Source organism: Cimex lectularius, unplaced genomic scaffold, assembly GCF_000648675.2.
Source record: "Cimex lectularius strain Harlan isolate CLEC.00 unplaced genomic scaffold, Clec_2.1 scaffold45, whole genome shotgun sequence".
NCBI classification, from domain to species: domain Eukaryota; kingdom Metazoa; phylum Arthropoda; class Insecta; order Hemiptera; family Cimicidae; genus Cimex; species Cimex lectularius.
Window position 1 is genome coordinate 2,216,015 of NW_019392634.1, and position 26,394 is coordinate 2,242,408.

Consider the following 26,394-nt stretch of genomic DNA (forward strand, 5'->3'; position numbering starts at 1 on the left):
TTTTCAATCAAAAAAATAATTTCATAGTTGTTGCTGTGGTTACAACTATGAAAAATATTAATATGCTTTTTACGCAGTAGTTAATGATTTAATCTTTCGTTTATGGTTTAGGGGAAACAGTAGCTAGGCTATATTGAATTTTTTGGTGTCAAGAAGCTAACAATATCTAAATGACCGACTTCTGGTATATTCCAATCTTTAAATAGGGTTTGCTGAGAAACTTCTCTGTGCATGTTGTAAGTCACATTGCAGTTTCCGAGACATGATTCAGTCATTAGATTTTATTTTACACACAAGTCCGTCATGCCTAAAGGTCTTTTCCGTGACTAGAAATAAACCCAAGTAAGATTTCTTTATTTTCAAAGATATCGACAGTTTTGAGGGTACGTGTTATGGGCATCAGTTTATAAAAAAGCCTAGGTAACTACCTTGATTTCGGGACAAGACAAATGCCCTTAAAACTACAAATTTTGTGATCGACGTAAAACTAATTGACTAGAACTCTGTCATGTTTGACATTATAAGATTTTGGTATGAACGGCAACTGCGTATTTTTGAAATATGTCATCATGTGCATTTTTTGAGTGATGAAGTAAGAGATGTTTTGATGGGAACATGTTAATTTCATTATTGAGTAAGTTTTCGTTCGCAAAAAAACAATACATAAGAATAATTAAATTACTGTATAAAAATCGTTTAATGTCATATACAAATGAATAATTTGTTGTTATTTACAATGAAGAGTTTTGTTCAGTTTATGGCAATGTCAAATTTGGACATTTTGGAACTCATGTACAATAGATGTCATGTATACTTAAAGATTACATTACAAATAATTTATTTAATGGGTAGTTTTCATGATTTTGTGCGCGAAGGTCCACCGATTGCGAGGACGTAGGTCGGTGGTGCGTCCTGGCTTTCTGCAGCGTCCACCCTGTACAAATTGGTTATTCCCTGTCTGGCCAAGTTACTCCTTTCTTGTTCTGTGAGTGGGACCGGCCTAGGGATGGGCTTGTTCTGTCTTTTGCCGAGTGACCTGTAGTAGGCGGGCTGCTGTCCTTCCGATCCGGACTGTTCGGGCGAAGGGGTGACTTTGAATCCTGCGTTGACGAGTGCGTTCAACTCGACTTGGGTCAAGGGCCTTCGGTAGTCGTTCTTAGGCAGCCTCACTTCTTCTAATTGCTGCCTGGCGTAAGTCGGCTTGAGAGTGACGGGGGTCCGCGAGGTGGAAACGAAGATCGACGACCTAGGGGACGGAGTCGTCGCTTCTTGCAGTTGTTGCACGTACTGGGCCTGCTGCTGCTGGGCGGCGACCGAAGCCTGAACATCGTTGTAATTAGCCTGCGGCCTGTAGTATACCTGCGGTCTCTGTCGTGGGATGCTCACTTCTTGCTGGACGGGTCTGGTCGTTTCGATCAAATACTGCTCGGGCGTCTGCTTTTGGTCGACGACAGCCGTTTTTTGCAACTGCGGTTCGTATACTACATTCTGAGGCTGTCTGTATACCAGTTGTTGTGGCTGGGCATAAACCAGTTCTTGAGGTTGCGATTGCGGCCTCACAGAAGGTTGAGTGACAAGGCTCGGCTGGGGTGCGAGCTTCGTGGTACCGAAACGAACTTGGCTGTACGACACCCTTTCACCCGGTTGTTGAACGAACTGAGGATGCAAAGAGGTCTGCGGCAATTGGACCGGCGTCCTTACGAATTGAGGTTGCGGCGTCTGAACGTATTGTTGCTGAGGCTGCACATACTGTTGCTGAACGGCTTGAAGTTGTTGCTGTTGGGTGGTTTGTTGGGCTTGAAGATGTGCGGATTGCTGTGCTTGAAGTTGAGCCGCTTGTTGCGCCTGAAGTTGCGCCACTTGCTGAGCTTGAAGTTGCGCCGCCTGTTGTCCCTGAAGCTGTGCCACTTGCTGTTCCTGAAGCTGGGCTGCTAGGCGAGCTTGTTGTTGTGCCGCTTGCTGGGCTTGGAGTTGTTGAACCGCACTGGCTTGAAGCTGACGCGCGTATTGAGGATCCAAGCCCTGTTGTTGGTAAAACTGCTGCAACTGGACCTGCTGCTGCCTCAGCTCGTCCCTAAATTCTTGTTCCCTTACATTCTTCTGAGCGACCGCTTCTTGAAGTCTCCTCTGCTCTTGAGCCTGCGGAGACAGCCTGGGAGGAGGTCGCCTTGGAGGTTGTCCTACAAAACGTTGCGGAGACCTAGGACTAAAACAACTCATTAAACCCTGCATCATAATTATAGATATTTAATTTAAAACATTTAGACTTTACTCTGCAGCTAAAGCTTGCTGGAAATCAGGTTGAGGTTGAACCCCCGAAAATGCCTGCGTTTCAAATTGTCGCAGCAGACTCAGATATTCAGGCGGTAACTGTTGAAAATTGAAATAAAAATGATAAAATTTAATAATAATAAAATAAGAAGAAAGATCTTAATTACCTGTTGAGGTGCGGCTTGCCTTTCTTGAACATACTGTTGTTCCGGACCAAAAGGCGTTTGCCTTTTCTTTTGTGAGATTTCCTCTCCCAAGACTCCCCATATGGAACAAACTGAAAAACAGCCGATTTATATTTTTTATTTTTATTACTGTTACGCCATACATTACGAAACTAATCGCTTTCATGGAATTCAAAGCAGGTTTTAATAACAACTGGTTTTAGAGAGTGAAAGGATTTGTTAAAAATAATGTCCACATACGAAATCAATACTGTCTCAATTGAGAACGATTTATATTCAGTATATTTATATTTGAAAGGATTTAAATTGAACGGTTTAAACAAAAAATTAAATACTCGTAAAACTCCAAGTTTATATACATTATAATTATTTAAGGTAAAATTCTTTTATTAAATAATAAATTCATAATTTTTCTAAGGAAAGTTACATAGTTTGAACGATGTCTAGTCGTTCCACTTAGAACATAAATTCGATCCTTCGGAATGTGACAGTGCTAATCGTGTTAATTTATTTTATAATTTTAAGTTATATTTTTGTTCGTAAGAAAAGCAAGATACTTATCAACCCGAACTTGACGATAAAAACGCACCCTTCGGCTCATTTTGACTGACTGATACAATCTTATTGAATAATATTTAAATTTCATAGAGGTAAACAAAAGTTGGAATTTAGCTCTTATGTTTTACACGTTGTCTAAATCAAATAAGACCAGTTGGGTAATCAATGTCAAAACTATCATTGACAAAGATAATAATTAGGAACCACATTATGGAACATATGAAATTCTAAGGATGAGTCTGCTAGAAGGGGGTACGCACGTTTTTGGCTAATAAACGGTCGTATTTTTTTTTAAAAAGGTTTCGTACATCTGTTCCTGTTTGTAGTTTGAAACAATGTAGAGTCTAGGACCTAGATCATCAACATCACCCCAAGAAATTTATAAAACCGACTAGCGCCAAAACAGCAAATTAAATGAAATTATTTCTTTTCTCACATTCTGTGTCACAACTTTGTTATTCTTTGACAGATTTAAAATCTGGTTGCATCATCGTTTCCGATATAAAAAAATCCTTTAAAACAGTCTGTAAGTTGTTCCTTGATAACAAATATTTTAAAAAAGCGGTAAAAATTTAAAACTAGTCTAAAAATATTAAATACGCCATCTAAAAAGGACATATTATAATGTAACAATCTAGCTAAAAGCTGAAAAATCTTTAATTTAAAACGATATAAAGATGTAGATTTGCAAGTTTCGATGAACTTATTAGTAATTAATTTAAAAGTAAAATTTTAGTGGTAGACTAAATCGCCTTGCTGCAATCGCAGCGAAATCGTTGACTTGCAGGGCGGCGACTTTCGAGCCAAGCCTCCAACCTTCCAAGGCTTCGTTACATAATCCAAGGGCATATGTTCAATTATTTACAAGTTTATTTATCTAATTTAGCTCTAATTTCTCGCCGTAAATGGCCGCCCTATCGATACTGTGAAACCGTGCTCGATCTAATGCTTAACTATGCGACACAATGATTTAACGCCGGTTACATGAGGAAGTGCAGCAGTATGTTCAAAGTCCTTTAACCCCCCCCCCCTGTTTCCAGCTATTTTAAGCCTGAGTTATCTGCATTTTCAAAGAATTTTTTTAACCATGAATTTGAAGTGAAATGTAACATATAATGGTTTTATTATGAGATTTCATGTTCAGGTCAGTGAAGTGGACTTGTAGCTTGATCCTTTCTATTCACTTTTTGCCCGCCTATCCTTGCCGTTTTGGACTATCAAATCGACCAAAGTTAATTATCCCGGAAACATTCTTTACGATATCCTAAAGTCTCAACGAACTAATGGAGAGGAAGAACACATGAAAGCATCAGAAACAATGATGACCTATACAGATGGCTCCAAAACAAACGAAGTAACAGAATCGGGCATTTTCTGTACAAGCCCAAACATGGGCAATCAAACTTATTAGTGAAGTACAATTCGATCTTTAAGCAGAAATACATGCCATCAACGCTTGTGCCCTAGAAAATTTTAAAAAAGGTTCCACCGACAAAAAATCCTCATAAGATCTGATAGCCAAGCAGCCATTAAAGCATTAACGTGTAAAAAAAATCACATCAAAATTAGTCAATGAATGCATCCAAACCTGGGGAAATATAACAACCGGATGATATCTTGGGTGCCAGGGCACAGAGGAATTTTGGGTAACGAGAAAGCAGGCAGACTGGCCAAAGGAGGATCTGCAAGACCATACATAGGCCCCGAACCTATACTTGGGACAAAAAAACAAACAAATATAGAATACTCTATGGCAGAATGGATAAACTCTAGCAGCCCTAGATACAGTAAACTTATGATGATACAACCCTCACCAAATCTGACAAAGTCACTGCCCCAATTGGAGAGGACTAAACTCAGACGAGTGGTAGGGCTACTAACCGGTCACTGGCATCTGAGAAAACATCTACACAACATGGACATGTACAACGATGATCCCATCTGCAGATTATGTAATGAGGAGGACATAATCATATACAGTTTGGCTGGCAAATAATGAAAAATACATACAGCAGCGTTAACGTTAATTGACATGAAATATGTGAGGAGATTTCAACATAGTGACCGTCTTCCAAAAGTTGGATTTTTTTAAACTAAATTTATTTCCACGGGAAGATCATCATTCTCCTTTTCAGTCTTCTGACTTCAAGTGTCAGCGGCAGCGACTGACAAAACCAGTGGAGGTGGCATTCCAGTGCACAGTTATGCGTTAATACAAGTTCGCTTATGGATCTTTCACAGCTTCGTGACGTATGTATAGTTAGATCACAGTAAAATATAGATAAAAAGGTCAGTGTCACAAGCGGGATTCGAACCCACGACCTTCGGCTAAATACGCCGCTACTCTACCACTTGAGCTATCGTGACTTCGACCCACTAGGGACTAGGACCCACCTACTTCCCATCCGAACTCAACCTTTTCAATTTTCCCTCCTTTTTGCCATTTTTCAATGTCGTGTAATCTATTTGATTCTCGGCGCCAATGAAATGGCCACGGAGAGCTTTAGTGAAGATATAATTCAAGATATACTTCATTTAACTTAGGAAAATTCATTAGAATTCGTGGTCCGATTGATCAAATAACATCTTTCAATTAATTAATCTTTATGTAAGGTATTGGTTGAGATAAAAAAGTCAGTGTCAAGAGCGAGATTCGAACCCACGACTTTCGGCTAAATACGCCGCTGCTCTATGACTTCGATCCACTCGGACACCAATTTGTCCACCATTTGTCACATCGGACCAATGTCACGTCAATCGTGACGGTAGCTCAAGTGGTGGAGCAGCGGCGTATTTAGCCGAATGTCTTGGGTTCGAATCCCGCTTGTGACACTGACTTTTTATCTCAACCGATATCTTACATAAAGATTAATTAATTGAAAGATGTTATTTGGTCAATCGGAGCATGAAATCTAATGAATTTAGTAAAGTATAGAGTTCCGAAGGCGATAATCCGCAGAACTGGATTTTAATGGAGTAAAATTGGAGTCTTAATTGAGAGAATCAATTGTAGACCCCAGGAGAGCTAAATGGGACGAAGAAGTTATAGGTAACTTTTTGTTGAAGAGTGAAAGTGATGTACTCTTATCAAGAACGGGCTTTAGTAAACGGTTTCGTAGAAGCAGATTAAGAAAGAGAAAAAAAAGAGAAAGATTATTAAGAAAAGCACCCAAACGCTTCCCTGTTTCAATACACAGCTCGAATAGATCTTGTCACCAAAGTGACACTGTCCTGTTTGATGCTATAAGTTCTATTAGTCAGATATAACTGACAAGACGGAATCTGGCTGCTCCTCTTTAACTTTGAGTAGATGTCCAGAAATCCAGACTGCGGGTGAACATAAAGATTTTGACAGATTTTTTTTTCGTATGGTTTTACAATTGTGTCAATTATTCTATGAAGCTGTTGGCACGAATGCTGCGGACGGAAACCAAATTGCAAATCAGAATTGATAAATAGTGTAAAAGTTTCGGCAGCATATGTCTTTCAAAATTTTGAAGGGGCTGATGGGGTGGTAACTTTTAGAATCCTTGGCACGTTTTTTTAAATTTAAATTTTTTAAAAATTCAGATGTCAATAAACGTGTTCCTGACTGGGATAGTTGATGAGCAACATGAATTTTATGACTGCTAAATTTATATTGCATTAATATTATAGTAAATAGATTTGATGATTAGATTAAATTTCGTTTGTTAATTGAATTTTTAATCGGAATAAACACATACTTACACATATGAATATGTAAAAAGAAATTCAAAAGGAAAACAATTATTTAAAAAAAAAGACAGAAAATGTTTAATATTAGTAGAAAAAAAGAAAACGAAAAAGGAGAACACGTATGAAGTTAATTAATATACAAATCCAATTTATCATAAAATGCAAGATAAGTTGGATATATGATACATTTTATGAGCAGTACCTAGAAATAATGATAGTGATTAGTCGTGGAAAATGCCCGTGTGTCCGGACGATTATCCCAGGCTTTTTTCCAATTTCACCCGATTGCCGTTCACCGATTAGGTAATCTCATAGCAGAGAGCTAATTAATTATCAAGGTTCTATACCACCTTCATTTTGAATTACTTTTCAAAAATTCTATTATAATATGCAATAATTAAAATTTTGATTTTTTTCAACTAACATTAGTTCTTCCGCCCATCACACAATATTTCCAATGTATAAATAATTAGTTGATTCAACACTGAACAATTTAAATTGTCTAATTTATTAAAAAAACGTTCTTGTTATCATGTGCACCTTCCTACTTTCATGGAAGTGAGAAGATCCCCTTTCCGCTCTAAAGACAAAATGAGCCTATAATACAAGCTATTATCTCATGTATGCTTTCTTTAACACATCCACGGGTATTTTAAACCCTTTCACGTCTTCCCTAGGAAATGAAAGTTTTTCAAAATTGGACGCCGAGAAAGTGAAGCAGTTTGTAAAAACCGGCTCTCCCTGGAAGCAGGAACGCTTTACGCAATTGTCCCCCAGGGCTGCTTAAACGGTTCCGAATTTGCGGCAAAAATTGTACAAATGTAATCGGACGGGATTTGAATCGGCCCGCCGGCAGAGAAAGTGAAAAAAAAAGTGTAAACTGCTCAGGGCATTACCGGCCCCGGAAACGAGAGCAACCCGTCATACGTAAATGACTGGTCACAAGTTAGGCAGTATAACTAACAAATGTCCATTTTTATACAGATTTGCCTTTCGACATTTTTTTTTTTTTAATCGAGGAAGATTTAGGAACGTTCTAGTCGTCCTTGTAACTAGTGAAACTGTTACAAGTTCAATCTGATCTATCAGCAACGCTATGCAGGGACAGGTGTTTATAATCAAGTGCTACGTTGTTCGGAATCAAATGTCATACTTTCGATGATATCAATGGCATCTCGACGGTGTTGACCGATAATAAATGAAGGTCGAAACAAACCAAATATAGTGCCAATACTTAAATGATTCACCATGATTTCATAGAAAGTCGAAAAAGTGTAAACCTTATTATGGACAAAGGAGTTGGAACCAATTGGTTTGGCGGGAAACGTGCAGGCTGCCGAGGTGGCTCGAAGAGGAGCTGATATCCCGTCTCTTAGAATCTTACCGTTATAAAGGATTATAAAAACACATTATAAAGAAAAAATGATTAAGCTGAAGTTAATGGAGAACCAAATATGTATTATAAACGGGTAGCAGAAGAGAGGCTTGACGAGAGGGTATGATAACCTCCAACGACACCTATTTAGGATGTGCCCTATGTGCCTCTGACAAGGGTGAGATGGATGATCGGTACCTCCTATTAATATGTCCTGTTTTAATGTGTCGCGAATAACGGAAATAGGGAAAGAATTTTTTGATAGTACAACTTGGGTGTTGGTAGGTGTCGAATGGTCTACCAAAAAAATTAAAAAAGGTTATCACAACGGGCTTTTCATTGAATATACTACGAGTGAAATAATTAGCTATCCCATGAATATAGAGATTATTTCCATGTCTAATCCATGACACGCGATTTTGCTACACCTCCTTTCTGACGTGCTAGGCTTCGAGTAGGCCTTGCGCCAACTTTTCGATTCAAAAATTGCGATTGCCAAAAAGTGAATAGGGTCAGGGTATGAAAAGGGCCGGGTTTGTGAGTTTCATGAGAGCGCGTTCACAATGAGTCGATCACTTCCACTTTCACGTCCCAGTTACACAACCGGCTCGATTCCCGTGCTCGACCGGCGACGGCCAATTAAAGCATTCGGATTGCGCAAACGAAAGCCCGGCTTTGCCCCGCGGAGGACTTCGCCCTGCAAAAGACAAACTTTTACGAGCTTTACGCACGACTGAACCGCAAAACGTCCACTTATCTTACAAAAAAATATTCTTTTCGTTTTTGGCTGTCATATCGGATTATTTTCAAACTGCAGGTGGATTGGGGAAGAGGACTTGAAAGTTTCTCCAGAATAATAATAGTTCAACAAAAATTTCAGCAAACCTCACAGCGACATCATAATATAGAAAACAGATAAGGATGGAAGGATGTTTGGAAGATATTTTTTACAGCAAAACTCTGTGATTATACGTTCAATTTATCATTTATTTATACCATATTTAATTTTTATTAATCAGAATGCTAGACATTAAAATCGCTCAACTTTTTTTCCTATTGCTATTATTATGATCATTACACCTATATACCAATATCTACTTATTAATTATTTCCAGTTCAATGCTGTAATAGTTTCCCAGGGTAGACGAAATACCAGTTTCGTGACTTCTTGAAGCAATATTACCTTCATCGAATATCCCTTTGAAAATATTCTTAACAATAATTAAAAAATTTACAATTGTTTAATAATTTTTTCGTAAATAAATATTTCAGTGACCGTTGAGATCAGGATATTAATCAGGATAATTATATTTCCACAGTTCGTCAGATATTACTTTCTTTATAGTTAGTCGATTCCTACGCGTTATGTAATTGCACAATTTTATTATTATGTATTAAAATTTATTTGTAGGGTTGGCACGCTTGACAGAAAAGAAAGTCGTTTTGAATTGTGGGCGCGCAATTTCAACAGATTTGCACTTTATAGTGACCATAGTAACAGCCAATTAAAAATTCAAATTTGGTCTATTGTTTCTAACAGAAAATTTTACACTGTGTTAAGTCCAGATTTAACATTACCATTAGATCCATTATATTTCGTGGTCCGATTGACCAAATAACTTCTTTCAATTAATTAATCTTTATGTACGGTATTGGTTGAAGTGAAAAAGTCAGTGTCACGAGCGGGATTCGAACCCACGACCTTCGGCTAAATACGCAGCTGCTCTACCACTTGAGCTACCGTGACTTCGATCCACTCGGATACCAACTTCCCATCTCAACCTACCCTTCGAATTTTTCCTACTTTTTGCCATTAAAAAAAGAAAAAAATCGAAAGGTAGGTTGAGATGGGAAGTTGGTGTCCGAGTGGATCGAAGCCACGATAGCTCAAGTGGTAGAGCAGCTGCGTATTCAGCCGAAGGTCGTGGGTTCGAATCCCGCTCGTGACACTGACTTTTTAATTTCAACCAATACCTTACATAAAGATTACCATTAGATTGAGTGGTTCTTTCTTTCACGAGATAAGAACAGATATATTTTGTGGATTTCTTGTGGTTGACGAAGTTGCTGTTGTTTTTCCCCCGATTATTTTGGTCCGTCCAGTCTTGCGGGACTATCAAACGCGTCTAGGCATTTCTTCTATATTCGAATTTCATTTATCACGTACAAAACTGATTGTTCGTATATTTTATGCTTTTTCGGTTGTCGACCGTTGAATGCAGTTGTTTAGAAACTATGTCGGTATAAAAAAACAGTTGTAAAAAGCGATCCTGTGAAAAAATACGTTTCATCAAGTGAAGAATTTAAAGGGGAAGAGAAAGGCGAGGGCGTAATGAGTTAATGTCAAGGCAAAGGCATTAACGTGTAACTCGCGAAGTCGGCGGTCTCGAAATCCTCCCCGGGGGAAAAAAAGGTCTTTAAAAAAAAAAATTGGCTTTTGTTTTTAAGCAAAGACTTGAAAATAGATCAGTGTTCGAATAGTTCACTTCAAAATATCCGAAAGCAATAGTTCTTTTTTTTTCTTTTCGATTTTAGAGATTTATGTCTTAATAGATCTAGGCTTGTTATGTGACGTGATTATTAAAATAAATGTGATATGGTAAAAACTAACTATTGCACAGTTCTCATTTACTGTAGAACCTACAAAGTTCACTTAAATCTTTCTGTTCATGAAAAGTGGATTGTCGTTATAGTTTTCAGTTGGCATCAAATTTACAAAAATTAAATTAAATTAAAAATGAGGGATTTTTGATTAATTCATAATTTCAATAGTTAATACAACCCTAAAACCAATGTCAGCTGGTATTTCTCAAGGATCAGTGCGTTCACCCATCCTCTTAAAGTCTTATTTAAATGGTAATACTCAAAATAGCTAATTACTACTAGAAGTACCTGCAAGGAAACCGTACGTCCAAATTAAAAACATAATGGTCACTTCTAATTTTGAAGAGCAGCATCAAATACAAAAATTAAATGACTTCATGTTTTCCGAAATTAAATTTTAAAAATTAGCGAAAATGCACCACGGTTCATTAGAAATCATAAATTGCACAACATGGCTAGAATAAAAAGAATTATTAAATCTGATTATTAAATCTTAATTTCTGATTTACTTCTTACAATTAGTAGTTTTCTATTAAGTTTCATTTGATATTTGTTTTTCTATTTTATTTGATTTATTTCATGTCGCAATTTTTTAAGAGCTGTATGATTAAAACTTTTTTAAATTTAATAATTTAAGAAATAAAGAAATGAGAATTGACTTGAATTTACGATTTCTTGTTTTGGACGTCCTTGGACAACTTGTTAGTTCGAGTTCCGATAGATTTTTTGACTTTTTCTTGTTATTGTTGTTGTTATTGCAGAATCGTTCAATTCAGTAGCTAGCTTTTGATAATGGTATAAAAATGGCTTGTTGTTATAGTTTTCAGTTGACATTTTTTAATTTTTGCATTGTCAAATTTGCAAAAAATTAAATTAAAAAAATGAGAGATTATTAATATAATTAATATTGTATATTTAATAATGAAAAATATAATTTTTAGTGATCCATACTGTTTTCAATGTAGTGATTGCTTGATACATTTTGAAAATAGAAATTAACAGATTTTCACGCTCTCACCCTTCTCCTTGAAAATTAACAACTCGCGTTACATCAAAAGTATTTTCTTGCTTTCGGGGAAGCACATTTTCAAAAAGCGAAGAACAATTTTAACACAGGATTTGTCTCAAAAGAAGTGGACTTTATTTTTTTATTAATTGTTAATAAATTTTTAAAAATTAATTATTAATTTTTTTTAAATCTAAAAACATAATATTTCAACAAATAGATATAAAAAACCACGATGGTGATGATGCAAAGTCGTATTTCCCGTTAAAGGATAATCGGCCACCTACTGCATTGGTCTACGCTTTGCGAAGTTCCCCTGACTTTCACATAAATAAGCAACTTGTAAAGCTATAGGCCTACATCGCCACATCCTAGTAAAGCTGTAAATTCGATTCAATATTCTTGTAGTACCTACAATTTAGGAAATAGAAATAAAGAATGTCTCCTAATGATCAGTCTTAGTTTTTAACCGTTCTTTGTGAAGTATGTCAGACCTATATAGAATAACTGATTTTATTTATTAGATCCAAAATTGTAATTTTATAGGTTTTAAAATAGGTTAAAAAAATTAAAAATGTAACACTTCTATTTGGATTTTGTTCAGATATTAAAATTCAGGGGGACTCGGAAATAACAAAAGACAGCATAACACTTAGCATTCGTTTTTTTTTGTACTCGATTCGATGGAAAACTGTACTTTGGGTCCGAACATCATAAAATTCCTAAAATATCGTTTAGACCCGAAATTTCACTAGACAGGACGCACCAGATTGGGCGGGGTCATAGATAATCCTTTTTATTTCCAGCATCCGAGAGCACTGTCACATTCACTGAAACACTTCACTCTAAACTTAGAATTCATTTGCAACTTACTCAAAAGGATCAGCAGCGGAGCCATGACGGGGTGCTGAAGATATGCTCGGTGGGCCCATATGCCGGCCGTTTTATACTTCGCCCGCGGGGGTGGGAGCGTGGTCGGGAGGGGGCGGAAACTCAACCGCCCTTGCAACTCGTTCCCGGACCCAAAAAAGCTCTCACCCTTCTCCTTGAAAATTAACAACTCGCTTTACATCAAAAATCTTCCTTTCGAGAAAGCTCATTTTCAAAAAGTGAAGTACAATTGTAACTCAGAATTCGTCTCAAAAGACGTGGACTTCGATTCGATTATTCGACATCACAAGGATAACAGTTTCATAATTATTTACAACATAATAAAAGCAGAATTTCACCATCACACATTATATTTTGGCTTTTACTTTAAATCACTTTTTGACAAGTTGGAGCTTAAAATCTTAGGCTAGGGAAATTCCTCGACGCCTCAGTAGATTTGGCCTAGATTAGATTAGGTGGCTCAAAGTCTTATGCACTGAGTCGATCAAATTGTGCTCTTCCTCGTATGAGTTATAGATCACTATTTAGGCTGTTCCTTAAACACTGCGACTGATATTAGTCCATTGAGCACATCTCTTAAAGTTTCAGGCTTCTCCTCCAATGTTTCCTCTGCTAAATGGAACTTTTAAATTATGCCGTCGTTGTAACGTTTTAGTATTATTCTTGGAAGAAACTTCACAGAAGATTTTCTGCCTTTTTCAATATTTTCATTCAAAAATTCCACCGGCAATGTCTAGGTTTGCAGTGATCCTGAATTGTACGATTTTGCAGCGGCATGTCTATAAGTTTAGGCGTAACTGTTTTGAAGAAGCGTTGCCTGCCTCTGTCTTGGGACGTGTTTCCACCAAGTATTGAACTTGATATTTGAACTTTTTTACGGCAGTTTAAATTGTACAGAAGGGTTCTCGTTCTACTGAGGGGCTCTGAGGAACCCTTCATCGCTATAGATGATAGTAAATTAAAAATTATTATTTGGAGTCGTGAGATGCGGTCTGGTACCAGAATATCCAACGACAATACCACACGATCTCCAAATAATCATTAACTAACGGTCCCTAACCACCACACCTAAATTAAAAAGAAAAAATTTTGAAAATTGAAATGATACTAGTAAAAAATATATAAATAAATGAAAATAGCTATTGTTTTAACTTATTACATACTACTAACTTTAATATTAGAATTATTTTATTGTTATTGTTTTACTACTATCCCTCAGCTCATCTGACATTACGCCCATAGTTGGGCTCTCTCATCTTTCATTTCTCCCAGTCCTTCGCATCGCTTGTCCAAGATTGAAGTTCAATGTGTTAAGTTCAACTCCTCCATACATGCACTTTACTTATTGCTCTTTCGGTAAAAAACCGTTCACCAACTTCGTCCATCTTCTTTCATTTCTCCCCGTCCTTCGCATCTCTTATCCAAGCTTGAACATCAATGGGTTAAGTTCAACTCTCCATACATACACTCAACTTATTGCTCTTACGGTAGAATACCATTCACCAATTTCGTCCATCTTCTTTCATTTCTCCCCGTCCTTCGCATCTCTTATCCAAGCTTGAACATCAATGGGTTAAGTTCAACTCTCCATACATGCACTCTACTTATTCCTCTTTCGGTAGAATACCATTCACCAACTTCGTCCATCTTCTTTCATTTCTCCCCATCCTTCGCATCTCTTGTCCAAGCTTGAACATCAATGGGTTAAGTTCAACTCTCCATACATGCACTCTACTTATTGCTCTTTCGGTAGAATACCATTCTCCAACTTCGTCCATCTTCCAGCCTGTACACACGACTGCTCAGTTCCACTTAAGCATTTTTGCTGAGGTGAATCTGTCATTTGATTCCTCTTCCTAATTACTGATTTTTTGCTTTATTTTATTTGTTATATATTTTAAGTTTCACACCTAGCATGTGTGAGCCGTATCTTATCAAGAATTATTGAATTATAAAAAATAATTTTATTTATATACTTGGATTATTAAATTTGAATTTTGTACTTATTATTTCATAGTATTATTTCCATGCTTTCGGAAAATCAACTATCCCTAGTTTTCAAACAGTTCTGTAGGAATATTGTTGATAATTAAGCTTGCCTTCCTGGTGTTTATTACCAATCCAGCATTACTTCTTTCCCTATTGAGAAAACTCTTAACATTTTAATTAGCAGTTTATGACCAGATCTTATTTTCAAGGACAGTGCTGAACAAGGGTGTCTTAATTGTCTACCAAATATGAATTTTTGTTTTTGAGGCAAGTTGATTTATCCAGTTGTTCAAAAAATCTATTCACAACAATAAATGTCAAGACAATACTCCTCATCAATGACGAAATTGTAAAATAAACTTTTATAAAGACTAAAAACAATACGTACAAATTTAGAGGGAGAAAGAGAGCGAGTGATAGTGAATGAAAGAGAGGGTGTGAGAGAAGAAGAAGAAAAGAGAGAGAAAGACAGAGAAAGAGAGAGAGATGTGTAAAAAAAGTATTTTACAAATAAGCCCTCCCAGCAATAAGAATTTTGTAGTTTGGTCGTTTCCGATCAATTTGGTCTGCCTATCCTCTCTATTTTGGTAGGTCGGACGTGTTCGGTTTCATGCCATCTTCAGTAGTGGGCTTGTTCGTTAAATTTCTACCTCCGCCCTACAGATATTTTCATATCGAACATTAAACTTCACAACATCCAAAGGTCATAACAAGTTAGCTAGATAGCTTAAAAAATACGACCATATTATTTGTATTTGTTATTTAAAATAAATTTACCATTGAAGATGTCGAGAAACAGGAGAGTATAGCCATACTTTCACGTTCAACACACCGCACACCCCAAGAGGAAATTTCACAATTCGATTTTTTCTTGCATTGTAGTTCTGCATTTTTAATCAATAAAATACTACCTGAAATTTTATTTAATTAAAAATAATAAATTATCATGTTGATTCTTCCTGCTCTAATACCACATCCCATGTATGTATATATTATACTAAACAGAAAATTTGACAAAATAATCTCTGCACTTATACACACATTTTCAAGCGTTAGTAATAGTTCTGAATGTAAACTTTTTGAAAAAAGACCTTACTTTATCAAATTTAAATTTAAATGGCACAAATTTGAGTAATTCCTCATCAGAACCGTCAATTAATTTCGTCAATTGGTCTATTTATACGATTAACAAAACGAGAAAGTTAAAAATGTCTTAATGTTCAAAAAATGTTTGCTCTTCACTGGTAAACGGTTAAGCTGATAAACCAGCAAAATATAAAGATAAACAATTAATTTATTTCCGGTCGATAGCATGTAAATATCTCAATTGAAGAAAGAAAAACAATAAGTACAAAAATATTTATTTCCATGCATTCTCAGCTGTATCGGTCAAAAAGTCATTGATAAATATGATTTTATTAGTAAATACTTTTTTGCTGTTTCTTTTTTTCAGTTATATTATTTGGAGAGTAGGTTCTTGAACAGTTGGTCTTTTTGAGAATTCTATTTATTCAAAACTTTTGACCTGAGTCCTCTTCAGTGTTGTTAGAATTTATCGGCCGGACATCCTAACAATGTGATTGATAAATGCTAATCATTTTGCTAATTTTTTTCCACACAGTTTTTCTTGGCATGGCACAATTCTTCTACCATTGTCATGTAATAATCCCAGGGGTCTTTGAAAAGATGGTCTTTTTTGTGAATGCTCGCTCATTGTGCTTGGAAAGATTTCTAGTTTTAGATTTTTTTTAAAAGAACAAAGCAAACAATTTAAAAATATCCAAAATGATGAGAAGTTAATTAACCGACATGCAAAGTGGGCTAAACTCTTACGTTTAATCAAAGAGCAATTTGGAAAAAATTGGTTTTAATCGTAACCAATTGCTTTTTTAATTGGTCAATATCAATTGATAATAATAATATAAGTAACGCCTTTAAAGCCTCAGATGGCCAAGCAACCATCAAACCATTGAGGACAAATGTCATTAGCTTAAAGATGAAGCCAAATTGGAAAACCAAGTCACCCTCTGCTTGGTCCCAGGACATATTTGCTGCCATGTCGCCGATATGCCCTAAGCCCTGCTGTGGCATAGTGATTCACACTATCAATGAGTACCACAGACAAAAGTACAAAACGGAAATGAGGAAACAGTGGTTTTCCCTCATTGGAATCAATCCAACACCTTTCTAGCAAATTTTGGAAGGAAAGAACCAACAAGGACCCTGCAGACTGGAATGGTCATATGAAGAACGTCGGTATAACCCAATACGACACGTGCAGGTTCTGCAAAGAAGCAGAGGAGTCACCACCTTCCTTCTATCAAACTGTGACGCCATCTACCCGCAAGGAAGTGTTTCGGGGGTAGAACATAATTTTAGAATAACGTCAACCACTGATGCCGGGCCAACTAACTTCCTTGATGTACCACAGTGTGTTATAAGTATAGAAGGATACAACAGCTCTCAAAGTGCGCAGTATATTACACACTATGAACAGTACATCTATATCTAACGCCTTATAAAAACGGGTAATAGGGAAATGTAGGAAATGGGGAATAAGTACTGTTGCGACTTCTAGCCACGACTTTATTGCGAATGTACAGTACACATGATTCTCTATCGGCTTCCTGGACGAAGAGATTAGACTTAGAACTTAGATCGTGCATCTTGTACTTCATCAAGCCCTTTTTTGTACAAAGATCAGGTGTTTTCTTTTAAACAAGAACGATCTGTAAACAGCTTGGTAGAGAAATTTCACAAAAATACTACATCAATTAAACGTAACTTTTTCCGTTTCTAATGCCGGTAATTATTCGGATTTCAATTATATTTAACGAGGAGAGATTTTTTTAAACCTACTTCCGTTGAGTATAAAGTCGTGGCTTTACATATAAATCGTGCTGTAACGTTTATAACATTAGTTTTAAATTACTTTGTGTATTTAAAAGTAGTGATTAAAAAAAACACCTTCAATCCCGACTCAAACGCAGAAAATATTGACGACCAAGATTTTACGATTTTCATTTCTAAGTGGAACAGAATACCATTTTTAACTTAATGAGGGCCGATTCGAGACTGAAATTAAGAAGTGGTAAGCAACGAAATCTGTGCTTTAATCGTATTCTCGAAATTGAGCCCCATTAAGCCGTGTACTTTAATTTCAAGGCTGACCGGAGCATGTACTCAATACCGTGTAGACAGTTTTAGGTGTCCAATTGTGAACTTGCTGGTCCAGATTATGCAATACGACCGACATTCGTTGAAGGCGGGTTTGTAAAGAATAATTTTAATTTGTTGAATGCGACGCCTACGATTATTTAATTAACGCGTAAAAAGCGTGCGATAGGACGATGTCGTTATCTAAACCAGCCACGAGGAGCCTGGGAGAACATCTTAATTTATGGATTATTATGCAGAGAGATTTTTGTCATTGTGCAATATCGCGCGTGGAATACAATGGGATCGAATTGCTTGTACAACAGTGTTGATGGAGAAAGTAGATCTGCGTACGAATTGGATTTGGCAAAGCCTCCTACCAGAAATTGTTTATGATTAAAATATCCGAACCAAATTTTTGCAATCGATCTTGTATTTTTCTTTTAATTTGTTGGGCAAAGATTCAATGTCCCTATATTCTCTGTATCAGCAGAACGCTACGAATTACAAGTTGGAATAATTAGAACACCACGCCCGAAATGGCTATCCGCAGCTAAGTTCCGGAAGGAAGGCGGGGTTTGTCACTACTTTCGTTTTTTAACGATTCTTCCTCTTAGGTACCTACTGAGAGGTCGGAAGAATTATGAAGATGTAATATTTAATGTTCGGGTTGTGTAAGCCTGCGCCCTATGAGAGTTATCTTCTTCTGTACTTATAATGCACCGTTCATCAAGGATTCATCATTCAAGTTTATCAAGGGACTTGATTAGTAGACCCAGTTTCAGTGGTTGAATTTCTTTTACGCTTACGTTGTACATCCCAAAACACTTCGTCCTGCGGGAAAATGTGGCGCCACAATTTGTTAGTACGTATGTGCCTCCTCTGCGTCTTTGCAGAATCTGCACGTGCCGTGCCGTGTTGGGTTATACCGACTTCTTATAGATATAGATATACTGTTCATAGTTTGTAATATACTGCGCACTTTGAGAGCTATTGTATCCTTCTATACTTATAACACACTGAGGTGCATCAAGGAACTTGATTAGTTGGCCCGGCATCAGTGGTTGAAGTTATTCTAAAGTTATGTTCTACCCCCCGAAACACTTCCTTGCGGGTAGATGTGGCGTCGTAGTTTGATAGAAGGAATGGTGGTGACTCCTCTGCTTCTTTGCAGAACCTGCACGTGCCGTGTTGGGTTATACCGACTTCTTCAGATGCCCATTCAGTCTGCAGGGTCCTTGTTGTTTCTTTCCTTCCAAAATTTGCTAGAAAGATGTTGGATTGATTCCAATGAGCGAAATCCATTGTTTCCTCATTTCCATTTTATACCTTTGTCTGAGGTACTCATTGATAGTGTGAATCACTATGCCACAGCAGGGCTTAGGGCATATCGGCAGAAAAACTGCCCTGGGAACTTCCTTTGGTGCATTCTTTTGTTTCTTTTCTTCTAAAATTTACTAGAAGGTTCTTTGATTGGTCCAGAGTGATAGTGGGAATCCCTATGCCTCAGAAGAGCTCGGGACCTATTAGCGGTATAGCAATCCCTTTCCTTGCAAGGCGTCCTCTCTCTTTTTGCCCTCTAGTCCCACATGTCCTGAGACCAAGCAGAGGGTGTCTATTTGTCATACCCAATCTCTTTAGTCTACTTTTGCAATTCAGCACCATCTTTGAGCTAATGATGTTTGAACTTAGTGCTTTGATGGTTATCTAACATGATAGCTTGCTTCTTTGTGTACACTTTGTTCAAGTTGAACTGGGTACATCTGTTAACAGCATGTAGTACAGCCTGGAAATTACTGGCGTATTTTCTCATGGGTTCCAGGACCGAAAACTTCAGCCCCCCATATCTTCCTACGTTTTAGATCCATCCGTGTACCAACAGATGCTGTCGTTCTCAGCGGAGAGGCTTGTCCTTTTTCCCCATTCTTTTGGACCGAAGAACTATGAAAGAATAGTAGAAAACAAAACTGAACGAGGAAAATTGTATATGAACTAAATATACGTACCTAGGACTTAGCCAGTTTGATGTGAACTTCTCACCCAAGAAGATGAAGTTGTAAGATGTAATGTTCGGAATTTTATATCCTGAACTGACTACTGTCATCTTTCCTCGTATGGACGTGCAATCCCATCCGAACGCACTCTATAATCAGCATTCACAAAGTTACAGTCGTTCGCAAATAAGATAGCAATTTTGCACAGAAGGAAAGGGTAAACCATAAAAAATTCAATCTGACGCGCGTCACCTGCAAAAGAAAACGCTTTAAATAATAGTAAAAAAATTTCCACAACAAGACACAGCCAAATACCTTGGCCTATTATTGGATAAAAAGTTGCCTGGCTCTTGATTCTGATTCTAAACTGGTTAGAACACGCCAGAAGCGACTCTGTTTTCTATTAAACTCAAGTCGCATTCACCTTTACATCTCGTAAGGAGGGAATATCTATCAGTCGTTAGACTAATTTGGACGTACGGTTGTGAAATGCTCAGAATTTGCAACGATGCTTAAAAAAAATCCAGAGTTCTAAATTGTATATAGCAGGAGCTCAACGATTTGTAAGTCATACCACCATGCAGATTTGTACATATCTAAAGTCATCTCAACGACCATGACCTATACCTTCTAAATCTGTATCTGGGACACATGTAACTCTCCACCTCCAAGACCCAGACTAACATTAAAGACAACAATCAGAAAGCTAATTGACAGTGATATATTAATTAAAGTAGTTGAAAAATGTTTCACAATTTTTGTTGATTAAACATGAATAATCATTGGAACAATGCCTCAATCAAGGATGCCATACCATTCTTACTAATAAATGATGCATACTTCAACGTATCGTTGATGATGGCACAAGATCAGTTTGCATCAATTGCCCAACTTTGGTTTGGAAGTGTAAACTACATATTTAAGACTTTCACTCACGGAATGTTAAAACTTATTCCTGTTCTAATAAAGTTAAAAACGTCAAAGCTACACGTTCTAATACCCCTTCAACAGTCAGTTCGTCATTTAACGTATTCATTACGTAAACAAGAATTACATAAACACTCGTTGGACTAAATGTCAGCAGTACATTTTAAATAAATTAACCTAACATTTCCATTTTCATCCAGCTGGAAAAACAGATTGAAGATAGCCAGATTTTTATGAGCCGGCTCGTGCACTGGACAAGTGGACATTCTGGGATGTGTCGTCATAGTACTAAGATCCATTTCGGGATGTCATGTTCAGTTTTAAAGTTTCTTATTGTACTAATTATTAAGATGAAAAAGAAAAGATATATGCAATAAGGGAATATCAGGTATATCGGAGGATTTATCTCAAAGGCGTTAATCGAGTACATGGGGGTCATAAAAGCTTTGTTTTGGCCCGTGAAAATATTTTCTCTAGTCTCTTTCTTCTTCTAATCGGCTCATTGTTTATTTTGCTGATTTCCACCGGCGATTTCGCCGCTGAGGGCTGAGTTGCGTCGAGAGTCATGAACAAAAGCGATGGGCCAACCGATGACCTTTTTCCTTTTTGTAAAACACACGTGCCAAGATCGTTATTCCTTCTTCCGCAGTAAGTTAAAAATCAATCGTGGAAAAAGCTACCGTATACTCGAAAAGAACACATAGAACGTAAATTTATTCTTCTCGGCATTTGTCCGTTGTGAAACGTCAAGAGGTCGGACCTTGAACCGGCGACACTCGATGGAAAGTGCACAAAAGATGGACCGACTCGAAACATCATCAGACGGCAAATGATACCCATCAGGCCCATTGAACTATATGCATTTGAGGAATTTATTTCAAAATTACGAGTCAGTGAAAGTCAGGTTGGGTCGTTTGATATCTCAACGGAAAGTAATGACATAATAGCCACCGGCTCACATCTGGACCCGGTATTAACATATCGACCGGCTAACTGCCGGTTTTTTGCCAGAAAACAGAACTGACATCGAGGACGATACAAAAATCAGTCCTTTATCGCTGGTTCGGTTTGACGAATCGGCGGAGTTGAAGCTCGGATGAAAACGATTTTCAAATAAAAAAAACCTTCTGTTTCTTTGTGTGGGAGAGAAAAGTTGACTTGACGTTCACCTCAGTGACTGCCGACCTACTATCAGGATTTAAATAGTTTTTCCATATTAAGTTAGCTCCCAGTTATACCCCCAATAGCTCTAGCAGTTGCTTAAACAGTTTATGCTACACCAGATTGACCGAGGTTTAAATTTATTCTAGAGTTAAAACCTCCGGATAGACTTAAACTAGGTATAACATGTCGGTTTGTAAAATGAGTACTGTAGGTTCCGATGTTCATGGAGAAAGAATGAAGATTTAGAAAATTTAAGTCTCGTCCCTCTGCACAATTAAAAAAAAAGGATAGACCATTTTTCAAGAGGGAAAATAATGATTTTGTGCGTCGACACTTAAAGAAATAAACATATCCGATCTACTTATAACAATGTTATGAAGAATAGAAGAATTGTTATTTCTTGCACTGTTTCCAGATGATAGATAGATAAATTGATAGATTTAAGGGCATTTAATTGCATGTGGTAACAATGCCATAAAAATTGGGTTTTAAGTAAGACATCGACTTCCCACATTGTAAAGGATGTCTCTATCGTCAGTCTACATCTTCAGTTCATAAAAACGTCATATGTTGCAAATCAAGTTCTACAAGAAAGTCAGGCTTCGACAACTTATGCAATTGTTTACCCATATGAAAATCAAATCTCTCCGGGAGGCCTGCTCGCAGATGACATCAAGAATGGGAAAGAATATTTTTTTAACTATGTCCAACTCGTCTCATAGAAGCCCTCAGGATTTTGAATACACTGACAGGCCAAAAATTCCACCCAATTGATTTTTTTTTTTCTCAATAAAAGAAGATTGTTACTCATTCAATACGAAACTGCCGCATGGAATTTTACAACGAACCTTTTGTAAGAAAGTAAAACCCTGTGGAATAGCTGTTTGGCTGATTTTCTCTTGGGGTGAGGCTACCACTGGAAACAGTGCAAGAAATAACAATTCTTCTATTCTTCATAACATTGTTAAACAGCAATATTTACGTACTTCCCAGGCAACATAATTGAATATGAAGCAATTCATATGAATTCAGCATATGAAGCTATAGAAGCTGATGAAAGTGCTAAGAATCACATCTTATAGTCCTTGGCAATGTTAGCACCGAGTCGGTCTTCAAAGAAATTTTAAATCGTCTGTGAAAAATTTAATTAAGTCAATCTGTCAATTTAAGATTGTCTTGCCTGATGATAACATTAAAATAGAGGGAAAGCTTGGCAGTAAACAAATGAATTTGCTTTTGCATCAGGACCATACCGTGATCCTGAGTATTCGTGTGATTCTTAAAATCACATCCTAGACAATAATTTCATCAATAAATTCGTTTTAATTTTCACCTAAATATAAAATAAACACTTATTTCATTGCAAATGTTGATTATTTATTATTTTAATGCTAGGAATAAATTAATCTTTTTTTACAAAAAATAATCGAGCATTGTCTTTAAACAGGGCCGGTTACAGCACGGAACATAAACCGGGTTCTTATTAGTTATCTTAACGAGTTTTTTGCACATATTTATTTTTATGTAAAGGAGGTTGAAATGAAAAATAGGTGTCAGGAGCGGTACTCGATCCCACGACCTCCGGCTTAATACCATCGATATTATTCTCCTTTTGTTTGGACATTGGCAAATAAATTGAGAAAATTTAAACAGTAGTCGGTTGAGATGTGAAGTGGTGTCTCGTGGACCGAAGTCACGATAGGTGAAGTGGTGGTCGGTGGGTACCAAGTCGGAGATCGTGGGTTCGAAAACCGAGTTAAGTTTATTCACTGTTCTATCCATTTATGTGTCGACCACTTTTTTACTCACGAAATCTGGATCTCGGTTAGACTCGATGAAAAAACAAATTTAATTGTTGCTGCCAAGCTTTCGAACTTTTAAGGCTATCATCAGGGCATAACAATCTTAAATATGTCACTACCATTTAATCCATCGTTTAGCATATTCTAGGTGTCTTGGAAACAATAACCCAATACTGCCCATACCCAGGAATCTCGATCTTTTCGTCCACCCTTCAGAAAGTGCAGTTACGCGAGCCGTGTGAAAAGTGTACGTTTCCAGTCGGAACGGAAGACAAAGGCCGTTTAACCGGACGGTGATACGTCTCGGGTGGAAAATTGGCTTTTTCGAAACTCTTCGGAGGACTTGCCCGGCTCCGATGAGAAATTACGGATTACGTGCGAGCTGAGTAGCTGTTTTGCCAATGTGCATGTGAACGAGGCGAGCGGTGAGCTTTCTTGAGAAAAACACACGGATTCGGACGCGCGAGGGGATCTCGTTCTCATAGGCGTAATATCAATGTTATCTCGAAACATTTCTACGCCTTTTTCCAACCAAAATTTGCGGGAGGGAGTCGTTTGAACCGCCTTGCATTATATTTTCTTCAAAGAGAGAAGCAAAAATTTATAAAGGAAAGTGAATGACCATGGGACTCTAGGGATGCGATAAAAGTACAGATATTTTTCTGGCATCAGGAATTCTTGATTTGATACTTTTGGTGATGTATCGGAATGAGGTTTAGAAAAAACAAAGAAAATGTTGAAGAGGCGTGGGAGAAGGTATGCGATTTATTTAATGTGAGGTGATTAGTGACCGTTAATCGATAATTATTCCGAAATCGTGAGGTGCGGTCTGGTGTGATGTAGGTTTCAGAAAAACATTTTCTTTTCCGTGCCAACGTTTCGATCTTTATTGAGATCATCTTCAGAGCTCAAAGTGTTTGTCCTCTGTGTAATTGTGCCATTCTTGCGTGTCGTGTTGAGAGTGCCCAACAAACAGCAAGAATGGCCCAATTACACAGAAGACATACACTTTGAGCCCTGAAGATGATCTCAATAAAGATCGAAACGTTGGCACGATAAAGAAAATGTTTTTCTGAAACCTACATCACACCAGACCGCATCTCACGATTTCGGAATAATTATTGATTTATTTAATATTAAAAAATAAAGGATCCATTATTCCAAGTGTAAGTCTTGCCACGCATAATTTTCTTACAAAACCGAAACATTGCATTACCCCCTAAACCTCAATAATTGTGAAAAAAACATTAGAAAATGGGTAGCCTTCTGCGTTGTGATATGAAGAAAATCTTTCAAAGATAGTCGACAAAAAACCTGATTTGTCGAAAATAACCACGCACAAACAGAAATAAAATCTTTTCGATGTACCAACATAATAGAATTCTGTATTTTTACATGTTAGACCGATATACCGACTATATAATATTGATTATTACACCGAGCCATTATTATTATATTATATAATAAATTATTATTATACCGACTATAAATTTACTGATTCAAAGAGTTAACAGATAAGAAACTTCTACGTATAATTAGTGTAGATGTTTCGTACTTGTTGACCTTTTAAATCAGTAGTTTCACAGTCCGGACAAAAATACTGCCATGCTAAGAAGAAATTCCGTATCTCCAAATTTATTTGGTTTAAGTTTTTTTTACCATTGCATTCTTAGGTATGTTTATATTGAAAAACACGATAAAATCAAGGTAATATAGCTTAAAACGTTTTGAAGAAAATACCTGTAAAAAAAAACCGAATTTCCAAAATTTTACCTATCTTAATAAAAAGTGCTTGCGTTACTAGATAAAATTAGCGCATGTTATCGATATGTTAGTACAGACTTCATATCGAACATTAAACTTCACAACACCCAAAGGTCATAACAAGTTAGCTAGGTAGCTTATAAAAATACGACCAAATTATTTATGTTTGTTATTTAACATAAATCTACCATTGAAGATATCGAGAAGCAGGTGTGTACAGACAGACTTTCACGTTGAACACACCGCATTCCCCAAAAGGAAATTTCGAAAACTCGATTTTTTCTGGCATTATAATTCTGCATTTTTAAATAGAAGACTGCCTGAAATTTTAGTTAATTAAGAATAATAAATTATTATGTTGTTTCTGCTTGCTTTAATACCACAACCCATGTATATATGTTACGTACTCGCTAGACCCTTATCAGTTGCAACCCTTCACATTCCTCCCTTATCACACCTATACGTGTTCACTTCCAAGAAACCCCTCCTTCATTACATCCCCAAGCCTTTGCTAATATTAATATTTTTAATAGAATCCGTCTCGGGCTTTCATCGAGAATAGACCGAAGATTCCCTAATTGGAAGTGGTTATTCCAGTTTTGTATTTGCTTGGTGTGTAATAAATAGTATTCTTTTTAAAAACTAGTTTAATACATGCAAAACCATAATTTGTATGTAATATAAAGAAAATTTTACAAAATAATATGAAACTTTAGCACGATGAAGTACATTAACTCTTTTTCTTACATGGATAATGCTGTAGGTTTATTGAATATACTCCAGTAATTTAGTTATTTTATTTCGGTTAGGTGGTTCGGCCCTATGTAGAGAACATCGGCTCACGAGAAACGTACATTCCCGCATGTCCTTTTTCGTTATTTTCCACTTTTTTTACGCCACGAAAACTCGTTTCCTGCATAAAGCGTATCGGTTAAAGGGGAGTTTGAACAAAGAAAATCGCAATTCGTTGGTAATAATTTAAATATGTGAT

At 36.8% G+C, this 26,394-nt stretch overlaps 1 protein-coding gene across 1 annotated transcript; it reads right to left on the reverse strand.

Moving 5' to 3' along the window:
- Positions 1-673: 673 nt before the first annotated feature.
- On the reverse strand, positions 674-12,668 carry LOC106662904 (chromatin modification-related protein eaf-1-like). Its single transcript, XM_014387348.2, has 4 exons — positions 12,590-12,668; positions 2,439-2,548; positions 2,273-2,370; positions 674-2,206 (listed from the first exon to the last, which is right to left on the reverse strand). Exons 1-4 carry the CDS (start codon positions 12,612-12,614, stop codon positions 856-858), a joined length of 1,584 nt encoding a protein of 527 aa, XP_014242834.1. The 5' UTR covers positions 12,615-12,668; the 3' UTR covers positions 674-855.
- Between the last annotated feature and the right edge of the window lie 13,726 nt (positions 12,669-26,394).

Excerpts from the sequence above, each read along its gene's own strand:
- LOC106662904 (XM_014387348.2), bottom strand. The coding sequence starts at position 12,614 with ATGGCTCCGCTGCTGATCCTTTTGA. Across the intron at positions 2,549-12,589 it reads TCCGCTGCTGATCCTTTTGA|TTTGTTCCATATGGGGAGTC; the intron begins GTAAGTTGCAAA and ends GCTGTTTTTCAG. Across the intron at positions 2,207-2,272 it reads CAGCAAGCTTTAGCTGCAGA|TCCTAGGTCTCCGCAACGTT; the intron begins GTAAAGTCTAAA and ends GAGTTGTTTTAG.